At 32.0% G+C, this 13,104-nt stretch overlaps 6 protein-coding genes across 6 annotated transcripts; 3 read left to right on the forward strand and 3 right to left on the reverse strand. All coding sequences in view use genetic code 12, as the record gives it.

Annotated features, from left to right (window-relative positions):
- Positions 1–267: 267 nt before the first annotated feature.
- Positions 268–6,111, forward strand: DFJ63DRAFT_282159 (DNA-binding ATPase; the record flags this gene model as incomplete). The annotated part of the gene is made up of 2 exons (XM_064904632.1): positions 268–580; positions 671–6,111. The coding sequence occupies 2 exons, from the start codon at positions 268–270 to the stop codon at positions 6,109–6,111; spliced, it is 5,754 nt and encodes a 1,917-aa protein (XP_064764643.1).
- A 183-nt stretch (positions 6,112–6,294) lies between these two features.
- Positions 6,295–7,689, forward strand: RIM2 (Rim2p). Its single transcript, XM_064903878.1, has one exon. It carries the CDS (start codon positions 6,479–6,481, stop codon positions 7,580–7,582), a length of 1,104 nt encoding a protein of 367 aa, XP_064764644.1. The 5' UTR covers positions 6,295–6,478; the 3' UTR covers positions 7,583–7,689.
- Positions 7,690–8,988, reverse strand: DFJ63DRAFT_18857 (uncharacterized protein). The gene has a single exon (XM_064903876.1). It carries the CDS (start codon positions 8,517–8,519, stop codon positions 7,797–7,799), a length of 723 nt encoding a protein of 240 aa, XP_064764645.1. The 5' UTR covers positions 8,520–8,988; the 3' UTR covers positions 7,690–7,796.
- On the forward strand, positions 8,664–9,356 carry MED8 (Med8p; the record flags this gene model as incomplete). Its single annotated transcript, XM_064907743.1, has 1 exon — positions 8,664–9,356. One exon carries the CDS (start codon positions 8,664–8,666, stop codon positions 9,354–9,356), a length of 693 nt encoding a protein of 230 aa, XP_064764646.1.
- On the reverse strand, positions 8,989–10,824 carry GDT1 (putative ribosome biosynthesis protein). The gene has a single exon (XM_064903877.1). The coding sequence runs from the start codon at positions 10,487–10,489 to the stop codon at positions 9,458–9,460; it is 1,032 nt and encodes a 343-aa protein (XP_064764647.1). The 5' UTR covers positions 10,490–10,824; the 3' UTR covers positions 8,989–9,457.
- NDH51 (Ndh51p) lies at positions 10,684–12,976 on the reverse strand. The gene has a single exon (XM_064903914.1). It carries the CDS (start codon positions 12,623–12,625, stop codon positions 11,159–11,161), a length of 1,467 nt encoding a protein of 488 aa, XP_064764648.1. The 5' UTR covers positions 12,626–12,976; the 3' UTR covers positions 10,684–11,158.
- Positions 12,977–13,104: the final 128 nt, after the last annotated feature.

Below are 13,104 nucleotides of genomic sequence, written 5' to 3' on the forward strand. Positions count from 1 at the left end.
ATATCATATCACATCACATCACAGTGTTGGTCACTTATTTTACCATCTAGATCTCTTAACCATCCCTTTTATTTTTGCTAGTTTGATCTTTTGCTTTTGTTTTGTTTACAACCATAACAAACAAATAATTAGGCAGCATTCATTCATCCATCTTGTAAATCAATCAATTCATTTCCCTTATCATATCAGATCTTCATTGTAAATGAATCAATCATTCCTTAATCCAATCTAATCTTATCTCATCTAATCTCATCATATCATATAACTATGTCAAGACTAGAAAGATTGGTAGTACTATTGGAAACAGGTTCAACCCCCTTCATAAGAAACACAGCTGCAGATCAATTATCTGATCTTGCCAAGGGTCATCCTGAAGAAATCATAAGTTTGGTAGGAAGAGTATACCCGTTTTTAAAATCATCCAAATGGGAAACTAGAATTTCAGCTGCTAGAGCTTTTGGTGGTATCATTAATCATGCTGAATTATGGGATCCAAATTCTGAACAATCTATAAAGAGAGAATTGGATGAAGAAATCTTTATTAAGAAAGAAAAAGAACAAGATAAATTGATTGAAGAAAGTATATCCATTAAAAAGGAAGTATCCACTAATGAAACTAATGAAAATGAAAATGAAAATGAAAATGAAAATGATGATGAACATAATGAAGTTAAAATTAAATTAGAACAAGATGAAGAATTAAAAAAAATAGATGATAATTTATCAAGTTTAACTACATTTGATTCATTCGATTTAGCAGAAATCTTAAATAGTGGGAAGAAATTCTTAGCTTCAAATTCAGAAGATTTACCTAATACAATAAATACTTCCATTGATGATTCTGAAATAGATCAATCTTTTAGTACAAATTCAATCTTACATAAAATTAAAAAGAGAAAAACTATAAAACCAGAATTAGAAGATACTGATATGGTAAAATCTGAGTCTGGTGCCAATTCATTATCTCCTCATCCTTCTTCGTCAACATCTAATACCCCACCTCCACCTTCAGCATCAACCACAACTCCACAACCAGAAGAAAAGAAACCAATGTCAAGTGCAAGATTAAAAGCCATGCAAAAGAGAAAAGCAAAAGTTCAAGCTAAATCAGGAGCAGGGAGAATTCATACTGTGGATATTTCTCAAAGTTCCCTTTCAAGACAATTAGTTGAAGATGGGGAAGGTATCAATAATGATGATATGGATGATTCCAATAATCCTCAATTCGATATCACATCTCAACAAGGAGGTGAGAAATTAGTGGTGGAAGCAAGAGCACCTGAATTATCTCCCTTATTATCCCAACATAATAAAGTTGCCGGAATGATATGGCAATTCCAGGGAGTATTTGAATTATTATTGGATGATCTTTTCGATGATAAATGGGAAATCAGACATGGTGCTGCATTAGGATTAAGAGAATTAATGAAAAATCAAGCGGGTGGAGCCGGTAGAATCATGAAAAAATCCAAATCGGAAAATGATGCAAATAATAGTCGAACTTTAGAAGATTTGGCGGTAAGATTATGTACTCTTTTCGCCTTGGATAGATTTGGTGATTATGTATCGGATACTGTTGTTGCACCAGTAAGAGAATCAGCATGTCAAGCTTTAGGGGTATTACTAAATCATTTAACTGAATCATTAGTTATCAAAACTTTCAATTGTTTAAGTACATTGGTATTACAAGAAAGTTCAGGAGTTAAACTTAAATGTTGGGAAGCTAAACATGGTGGAATCTTGGGGTTAAGATATCTTGTTTCGGTGAGAAAAGATGTATTAATAAATTCTCCTCAATTATTAGATGATGTGGTTGATATTGTATTACATGGATTACGAGAAAATGATGATGATGTTCAATCAGTTGCAGCATTAACTTTAACTCCAATTGCATCTGAATTCGTATCTCATAAACAAAATTTAATTCATACGTTATTAAGTGTGCTTTGGGATAGTTTAATTAATCTTCGTGATGATCTTTCAGCTTCCATTGGTTCTATCATGGATTTATTATCCAAATTATGTGATCATCAACAAGTTATCGATATAATGCAAGAAGATTCCATGACTGAATCCTTTGAAAAATTAGTTCCTCGATTATACCCATTCTTAAGACATTCCATTAGTAATGTGAGAAAATCCGTTCTTAATACCATATCTAAATTCCTTGATATTAAAGATCCATCCACGAAAACCTGGATAAATTCTCAAGCTTTAAGATTAATATTCCAAAATTTATTAGTTGAACAAAATCAAGAAATTTTACAATTATCACTTGTATTATATGATAAATTATTACATCAACTTGACATTAATAAAAGTTCATTATCATCCATTGAATCGATTTTCGATTATCAATCCTTAATAACGTTATTAATGACTCCAATAGGGTATTCCAGACATAATTATAAAATGAATACCACATTAATCATAAGACCTTCCGGCCATTCAGTGGGACCGTTACAAGATGATACTAATGGAACTAAATCAAGTAAAAAGAGAAAACAAGCCGATTTGCTCCCTCCTAAAAGTGATATACCAATTGATGAATTGAAAGTTAATATCGATGCGCCAATTTATAATGGTGATGTTATGTTAGTAGGATATGATAAATTCATTGCTATTAAATGTGCTGCTGCTCATGCGTTCGGGAATACGTTGTCATATATTCAAGATGAAGCTATTTTAGCTACGATTTTCAAACAATTGACTACCTATTTAAATTCAAGTCATTCTACATCAAGATTAGTTGCATCGTTAATCCTTGAAGAATTCGCTAATGAGTTGAAATCAAGAGATTTGAAACCTACTAGTATTATTGGAGTTGATGGATTTAATGAACCAATCCTGAATATCCTTCAAAATCCAGATCAATTACCTCATTTCAGAGAATTAGTACCTACTTTGAAATCAGTTAGAACTTCATGTTTACAATTACTCGACATATTCATCACTATGGCTAAAGTACCACCTAGTAAAATCCCTCTTTTACCCGTTATAGTTCAAGGTGAAAGTGAAGCTGGACCAGTAGCATTTGGAGTTGAAGTTGCTGAAAAATTAATCAATGAAACTTTTGAAAAATTGAAGAAAGGATTATCAGCCACTTATAAAATGACAGCCAATCAAGCTCTTGAAGATGCTAAACATAGAATTATAATCGCTATTGATGAAGCTAAAATCGCTAGAAGTAATAGAGTAGTAAGTATTCTTGCCTCATATTCAGCTTGTTCTATTGCATTATTTGGTATCCCTAAGAAATTGAATCCGGTGATTAGATCATTGATGGATAGTGTTAAAGAAGAAGAAATTTATTTATTACAAAAGAGATCAGCCAAAGCAGTATCGAAATTAATTGAAGAATTAAATAACTCAGGTAAAAAGGGGGCGTCCGAAAAGATTGTTAAAAATCTTTGTGCCTTTGTTTGTGTTGATACTTCTGAAGTTCCAGAATTCCATCATAACGTTTCATTCAAAGAAAATATCTTATCATTACGTAAAGAAGAAGCCAAGACTGATCCAGCCGATATCGCTGCGCATGAACGTTCAGTTCATATTGCCAGAGTTAAACGTCAAGGAGCATTATTAGCTTTGGAATTTTTATTAAATACTTATGGTGATCAATTATTTGAAAAAGTTCCTAAAATTAAAGAAATCATGCTTGAACCATTAAAATTATTAGAAACGACATCCTCGGATGAAACTATCATATCTGACGAATTAAAGGGTCAAAGTATTATTGATGCTTTAGGTATAGTTCGTGCCTTATTACCAAGAATGAATAAAGCCTTACATGATGAAATTATCGATACTTTACCATTACTATTACCAGGATTAAAATCAGATTATTCTGTATTCAGATATTCTTCAGCCAAATGTTTCGCTACTATTTGTTCAGTAACTCCAACCAAAGCATTTACATTCTTAGTTAAATCAATCTTACCAATGTTAAATAATGCTTTGGAAATTAAAGAAAGACAAGGTGCTATTGAAACTATTTATCATGTTGCGTCTACTATGGCCCTGGATATTTTACCTTATATTGTATTCTTAATTGTTCCGGTGTTAGGTAGAATGAGTGATTCTGATCAAGATGTTCGTATTTTGGCCACTACCACATTTGCTTCTATTATTAAATTAGTACCATTAGAAGCCGGTATTCCAGATCCAGAAGATATGCCAAAGGAATTATTACAAGGTAGAGATAGAGAAAGAGATTTCATTCAACAAATGATGGATCCTAGTAAAATTAAATCATTTGATCTACCAGTTACAATCAGAGCCACGTTACGTAAATATCAACAAGAAGGGGTTAATTGGTTAGCATTTTTAAATAAATATCATTTACATGGTATATTATGTGATGATATGGGATTAGGTAAAACTTTACAGACTATTTGTATTGTATCATCGGATCATTATTTAAGAGCTGAAAATTATAAAGAAGCTCAAGCTGTTGAATTCAGAAGATTACCAAGTTTAGTAGTTTGTCCACCATCTTTAACGGGTCATTGGGAACAAGAACTTAATCAATATGCTCCATTCTTGAAAGTCTTGGTTTATGCTGGAGGTCCAAGTGTTAGAGTTCCACTTCGTAGTCAAATTCCTGAAGTTGACATTGTGGTTACTTCTTATGATGTCTGTCGTAATGATGTTGAGTTTGTGTCTGGATATGATTATAATTATTGTGTTTTAGATGAAGGTCATATTATAAAGAATGCTGCTTCAAAACTTACAAAATCAGTTAAAAGAATTAGAGCTGAACATCGATTAATATTATCGGGTACTCCAATTCAAAATAATGTGTTGGAATTATGGTCATTATTTGATTTCTTAATGCCTGGTTTCTTAGGTACTGAGAAGATTTTCCATGAAAAATTTGCTAAACCAATTGCAGCTAGTAGAAATAGTAAGACATCATCAAAGGAACAAGAAGCGGGGGCATTAGCTTTGGAAGCATTACATAAACAAGTGTTACCATTCATGTTACGTCGTTTGAAAGAAGATGTGTTATCTGATTTACCACCTAAGATTATTCAAGATTATTATTGTGAATTAAGTGAACTTCAAAGAAAACTTTATAAGGATTTTGCCAAGAGTCAGAAATCATCAGTTGAAGAAGATATTTCAAAAGATGGTAATGAAAAGGAAGCTAAAACTCATGTTTTCCAAGCTTTACAATATATGAGAAAATTATGTAATCATCCTGCTTTAGTGGTTTCGCCTAATCATCCAAAGATTGCTGAAGTTATGCAATATTTACAAACTCAAAAATCTGATATTAGAGATATTGAACATTCACCTAAATTATTATCATTGAAGACTTTATTATTAGAATGTGGTATTGGTGTTCAAGATAGTAGTGATTATTCATCTGGTGTAAAATATAGATCTAAAAAACAACAGCAACAACAATTAATCTCATCAGAAGGAGTTATTTCGGCTCATCGTGCATTAATCTTTTGTCAATTAAAGGATATGTTGGATATTGTTGAGAATGATTTGTTAAAGAAATATTTACCATCCGTAACTTATATGAGGTTAGACGGTAGTACAGATCCAAGAGATAGACAATCTATTGTTCGTAAGTTCAATGAAGATCCATCGATTGATGTATTATTATTAACTACCAAAGTTGGTGGATTGGGTCTTAATTTAACTGGGGCTGATACTGTTATATTTGTTGAACATGATTGGAATCCAATGACTGATTTACAAGCTATGGATAGAGCCCATAGATTAGGTCAAAAGAAAGTTGTTAATGTTTATCGATTAATTACTAAAGATACCTTGGAAGAAAAAATCATGGGATTACAGAAATTTAAAATGAATATTGCCAATACAATTGTTAATCAACAAAATGCTGGTTTAGCTTCGATGGATACCAATCAATTATTAGATTTATTTGAAGTTGATGAAACCACGGCAAGAATCGTAGAAGAAAAAGAAGTTGTTGAAGAAAGAAAAGAAGGTACTGGAGTACCTGAAGATGTCGGAGCTGGTGGTCTTACGGGTAAAGCTGCTGGAGCAGTTGGAGATTTGGCAGAATTATGGGATGCCTCTCAATATGAAGATGAATATAATCTTGATAATTTCATTAAGAATCTTAAATGAACTGAATCAAAAGAACAAAGAACAGTATAGAAAAGAAAAATCAAAATGTATTATTAGTGTAATATAGGATATATATACATATATAAAAAATGACAGTTAAACATATAACTTATTCAAAAAATGATATCTGTAGCCATTCTTAAGTATGTGTAATTATATATTTTGATTGTTGCTCCTATTTATAGTTATAAGCATGGTTATGTATACATCACCACCGTTGCTTATATGAGGGGGGTGGGTTGTGAAAAAAAAATAAAAAAAATTTTACACACCGAAATGATAATTAAGGAATAACATCATTTGAATACCAGTAATACTTTGAACAATCTGTTAAACTTACTTAGAGAAGTATAATAGAAGTTATAGAATGACAAGTAATACTGAGAACATTGTCAAGTTCGAAAAGGAGGCGGAGGATTCGTTTCCCTTTTTAGTATCTGATGAGAAGTCATCTACACTTCGAAATCCAGAGCATTTGGCTGTTCAAGAAGAATCAGCTAAAGTCACTACTGAGAAGCCTCAAGTTAAGGCATGGGTTCATTTCGTAGCGGGTGGTATTGGTGGAATGGTTGGAGCTGTGGTTACTTCTCCGTTGGATGTTATAAAGACCAGATTACAATCTGATGTATATCATTCGATGTATAACCAAACTCCAAAATCAAAGAATCCATTAATTCAAACTGTACAACATTTAAAAGAAACTGGATCAGTCATTCGTCAATTATATATTAATGAAGGATACCGTGCATTATTCAAAGGATTGGGTCCAAATTTAGTAGGTGTCATTCCAGCCAGATCCATTAATTTCTTTACTTATGGTTCTACCAAATCATTCATAACTGAAAACTTTAGTAATGGTCAAGAGGCTACTTGGATTCATTTAGTTTCTGGTATCAATGCTGGTTTCGTCACATCAACTGCCACCAATCCAATTTGGTTGATTAAAACAAGATTACAATTAGATAAAACCAAGGGCAAACATTATAAAAATTCTTGGGATTGTCTTAAACATGTGGTAAAGAATGAAGGTATATCCAGTTTATATAAAGGTTTAAGTGCATCATACTTAGGTGGAGTTGAATCTACTTTACAATGGGTTTTATATGAACAAATGAGAATGTTTATAAATAAAAGATCGATTGAATTACATGGAACTGATCCTAATAATAAAACCACTAGAGATCATGTTTTAGAATGGTCGGCTAGATCAGGTGCTGCTGGTGCTGCTAAATTCATTGCTTCATTAATAACGTATCCTCATGAAGTTGTAAGAACTCGTTTAAGACAAGCTCCATTGGAATCTACGGGTAAACCAAAATATACCGGTTTAATTCAATGTTTCAGATTGGTTATAAAAGAAGAAGGTCTTGCTAGTATGTATGGTGGTTTAACTCCTCATTTGTTAAGAACCGTGCCTAATTCCATCATTATGTTTGGTACTTGGGAACTTATTGTGAGATTGTTATCATAGGATTATATCTACTTCCTGTTATCACGTTATTTTTTATTTCACTTGTTTCATATCAATATCAATCCAGAAAAAGAATGGATTGAACTTTCAAATTAATTAATCTACTTTTTATTCATATTATTGTTAACGGTTGGGGTTTGTCATATAGTTTTATCTCTATTAAAAAATCATGTATATATCATTAGCCTGTAAATAGTTATCTGTACATAATATATCATTGCAATTTTTGCTTCTTAGATATTCTTTCAATGTAGTCTTGTTCTTCGGGTGCTAATTCGTCTTCATCGTCGTAAGCATCGTCATTATTATCTTCACTATCACTATCATGGTAACTCTCTATGTCTTTTGCAGTATCTTCATTACGTTGGTCATCATCATTGGTAGAAGCAGGTGTTGGTTTTGATTTGCTTATATTCTGCACTTGTTTATAAAACCGTGGTGGTTCACCTTGCGGTAGAACTACATTCAAACTAGCAATCAAAGGATCCACTTTAGGCTTTTTAAAATATTGACCTTTCAAAGGTTTGACTAAGTTTGGAAACGTTGGTTCACCAGGTAAGCTTGGGACTTTACCTAATGGATTCAATTCTGGATTAAAATAGATTGATTTTGATCCCCATAATTTGGATTCATTACTTAATCGTTTCTTTTCATCTTCTTCTATTTTAGCTAGGAATGTGTTGACTTTCTCCTGATGTAGTTTATGCTTTATTATATAGTCCCAATCTTCCTTTAACCTAGCTAGGTATTGTTTATCCTTGTCTGATATGTCATTGGTTGCTTCTAGTTTCTTTATTTGATGATAAATCTTGATGGGATTTGCATCTTTAAGCTTTTCACTTTTCAAGTCATCTTTTTGACGTTGATGAACTTTAGTCTGTTGTTTCCTTTCATTCTTCTTCAATTCAGCTGCTAAACTCCAATTCCCTCGTATCATCTCTTTCAATATTTATACCCTCTAATAAATCTTGGAAGGTTGATATCGCACTTGAAATTTTTTTGGTGATACTTTTTTTTGAAAAAGGTTAAGCTTGACACTGTTTATAATTATCAACAACATCAATATAACTACTACACCATTATGAGTCAATCTCCCATAGCTAGTCGGAAGAAGAATAGTCCACCATCACAAACCACAGATACCTCACAAATCCCAGTTGATTCATTAGAAACCATACGAAATAAACTAAATCAAGTTCATTTATCATTACGAAAATTAAGTGATCAAATAAATCTTCATAATAGACATCCCAATAAAGTGAAATTACCTAGTTATGCCCATTTCCAAAATCAATTCCAAGTGTTGATCACTCAATTACATTCGATTGCCACTAATATAAGTAATAATGATGAATTACTTCAAAATACGAATGTTTATCCCACACCATTATTTCCAACTACTCAACAAGAAGCATTATTAACAACTTTATTAAGAAAGAAAGCATTGCCTGAAGTAGATGAATGGACAGAAAGTGCCATTAAAACTAGAGATTTGATGAGTAGTAATGGGACGAATAATTTACAAAAGGAAGATGAATTTGCTGAATGGAGTTTTGCTAAAGTTAAAGAATTACGAGATTCATTTCAATTTTATGGATTTCATACGGTTGAAGAATTAACTTATTTAGAAACTGATGAAGGTAAACGTGAAGCTCATTTAAAGAAAGATGCTGAAAGTAAGAAAGATGATATTGAATTAAGTATCACTGCTGGTGGTAAGAAAGGTTTAAATCCAAATCAAGTATTAAAATTTATGTATCAAGGAGAATTATGAAATGTATGTGTATAACTATATAACTAATATATATTTTTTGTAAGAATCTAGAAAAACAGAATGAATATGGAGAAATGCATGAATGAGTAGAACTGATTAACCTAACCTTCAAGGTCATAATAAGCACTATAAAAGTATAAGATAGAAAATACAAAGAATGCAATTGCACCACCTAATGTAACATTTCTCATCGAGATCTTTTTAGCTAATAATTTTCCACCAGCACAAGCAGCAGCAGTACATATACCATGACCGACAATAGCACCTAAGATGACAAACCAATAATCAGATCCAGCAGCCATAGCAATAGTGGCGATTTGAGATCTATCTCCCCATTCACCTAAGAAAGTCATAACAAATACTTGAATCCAAACTGGTGATAATACAAAACCTGCTAAATTTTCAAAATTTGAAATAGCATCAGTGTACCATGGTTTTGATTTACCTGATTCAGAAGAAGCACCATTTTCAATATCATTCATTTGATTATTTAATTTACTTGAAGCGATTTCTTCTTCAACTTCAGCTAATTCATCTTCCACACCTAAATCTTTGGACATATTTAACCCTTCATTTAATAATTTAGCTCCAAATACAATGAATAAACCAGCAGCTAAGAATTGAGTTAATCTTCTTGAAATTAAAGTAGGTAAAGCATGACCTACCACCCCTGATAACACGGTCATGACAGCTAATGAAGAAAAAGCTGATGAAAATACCACAAATCTTGAATATCTCATAGCCATCAATGCAGCAATCAAAAAAGTTTTATCCCCAATTTCAGAGACAATGATCATAGATATGGACATGATGAATGAATTATAAGAAGTAACTTCAGAATCATCATCAGCTTCAGATTCACTAGTACTTGAAACACTATAAGGATCTAACGGTTTCTTTAGATGATCCGGGGTAGGATGGTTATCTTCCGGATCGATTTGTTTTACACCTAATTTGGCATTTGATTTGGAACTTGGAACATCAATACCAGATGATGCTAATTCAGAAGATCCAGCAACTCCACCTGATTTTACTTGTATACTTGTATCTTCTTTAGCTTTAGTGTCAACAATAGCAGCAATTGAACTAGAAATGACAAGAGTTGAAAGTAAAAAGGTTTTTGATAATCTCATGATGGTTGAATATGATATTAGGTTTCTATGAATGGTACTTTTATAATAGTAATAGCAGATCTAAATGAAAATGATCAATTTATGGAATTTCGAGATAAGGTTATGTCAACAATTCTAATTTAACACACACACACACACGGATGGAAATCGGTTGGTTTTATAAGGAACGTTTTCACTTCTGTTGATATAGGATTATTCCCTCTGTACGTATATCTATCACGAGCTCTTATCCTTTGGATATTAGTGATATAACAAGTGATTGAAAGTGATATTTTGAAAGGATCGAATTGCTGTTCAAAATTAAATCATCGATGATTCAAAAATGAAAAAAAAAAAAACAGAAACACGACGACTCCGAAAAAAACATTATGTAGCGGAGCCTCATATGCTCCCCTCCCGTCAAGAAATTAATTACTGATAAGAGACAGTTTATATAATTACAACCAACATTTAGTTTAATCTAATTTTATGTGTAATAATAATAATGGAATGGCTAATGTAACAAAAGTATATAAAAAGAGAATGTATGAAAAGAGAAAACTAATATGCAAATGTTTTTTAATGATGATTCAATGAAGAATCATTATGAGGGGAGTGAGGGTAAATGGATGGTATTAATGTGAAATGAATGACGAATGGATGAATATATGAGAATGATAATGATTAAGTTTAATGGGCATGAGGTATTGGGTTACCAATGACTTTACCTTCTTTAACTTTACCACCTTCAACCCAACCACCATATGAGATGGTTTCATTTTTAGCTTTAAATTCATTAATTCTATCAACCATAACTGGTCTAAAAGATTTAATTAACCCTTGAATTGGCCATGCAGCAGCATCACCTAAAGCACAAATAGTATGACCTTCGATTTCTTTAGTTAATTCGAAAATTTGATCAATTTCACGTTCAGTAGCTTGACCAGTAACAAATCTATCCATCATTCTTTGTAACCAAGTAGTACCTTCTCTACATGGAGTACATTGACCACAAGATTCATGTTTATAGAAATGAGCAAATCTTTGAATACCTCTAATGATATCAGTTTGTTTATTCATAACAATGACAGCAGCAGTACCTAAACCAGATCCAACATCTCTTAAAGCATCATAATCCATTAAAACATTTTCACAAACATCTTTAGTCATAATTGGAACTGATGAACCACCTGGAATAACTCCTAATAAATTATCCCAACCACCTTTAATACCACCACAATGTTTTTCTAATAATTCTTTTAATGGGATTGACATTTCTTCTTCAACAGTACATGGTTCATTAACATGACCTGAAATACAAAATAATTTAGTACCACTATTTCTTTCTCTACCAAATGATGCAAACCAATCACCACCTCTTCTTAAAATAGTTGGAGCTACTGAAACAGTTTCAACATTAGCAACAGTTGTTGGTCTACCAAATAAACCAACTCCAGCTGGGAATGGAGGCTTTAATCTTGGTTTACCAGCTTTACCTTCAATTGATTCAATTAAAGCAGTTTCTTCACCACAAACATAAGCTCCCATACCACGATGAATATAAACATCGAAATCATAACCGGATCCACAAGCATTTTTACCAAGGAAACCAGCTTTATAAGCTTCATTTATAGCATTTTGTAAAATAACAGCTTCATTATAAAATTCCCCTCTAATATAAATATAAGCAGCAGAAGCATTCATTCCTCTACCTGCCAAAAGACAACCTTCAACTAATTTATGAGGATCTTTTCTAATGATTTCACGATCTTTACAAGTACCAGGTTCACCTTCATCAGCATTAACTACTAAATATCTTGGACCAATATTTTTTTCCCAATTTGGTGGATTCATAAATGACCATTTAAGACCAGAGGGGAATCCAGCACCACCTCTACCTCTTAAACCTGATTTTTTCATTTCATCAATAATCCATTTATCTCCTTTTATAATGATTTCTTTAGTTTTATACCAATCTCCCATTTTTTGAGCTGATTTTAAATCATGACCATAAGTTCCATAAACATTTTGAAAAATACGATCACTATCTTTTAAACCTCCATGAACTCTATTTGGATTGGCAGCTGGATCAGCAATGGTAGCCAAACTACGTCTCAAGACAAACGATGGCTTTGTTTTCAAACTGCTACGAAGCATGGTTTGGATTCTATAGTTGTGAATTGTATAGTAAATGGTGTTCAAACCTAATCAATCCAATCAATGTTTTGGCAGTTTTCATCTAAATTTTTTTGGTTTGACTGTAGAAAATTATGTGTGTCTGTACCGAATTTCCTAATTGGGATGCATCATTTTTTCAATTGTTATGTAAAATTGATTGGCTGTTTTATTATTGGCAGAAATTGAAAAAGCAAATCACATGACTTTAGTCGTGTGATTGATCATGTGATTTGGTTTTTAGTAATAATATAATGAATATCTCTATGTTTAGATAACTATTAAAGATTGGAAGATATTAAACATGATATATAGATATTGTATAGTGACTGGAGATCCATTCAATTAAGTTTAAAGTTCTTTAATCATAAATTTGGAACTAATTAGTTTTGTTAGTAATTTGCATTCAATTGATCTGAATAATACTTATAGGAAACTGATCATTTGATAAATCTTATACA

The sequence above is a fragment of the Scheffersomyces coipomensis genome (genome assembly GCF_036884675.1).
Source record: "Scheffersomyces coipomensis strain NRRL Y-17651 chromosome Unknown DFJ63scaffold_1, whole genome shotgun sequence".
In the NCBI taxonomy this organism is placed as follows: Eukaryota; Fungi; Ascomycota; class Pichiomycetes; order Serinales; family Debaryomycetaceae; genus Scheffersomyces; species Scheffersomyces coipomensis.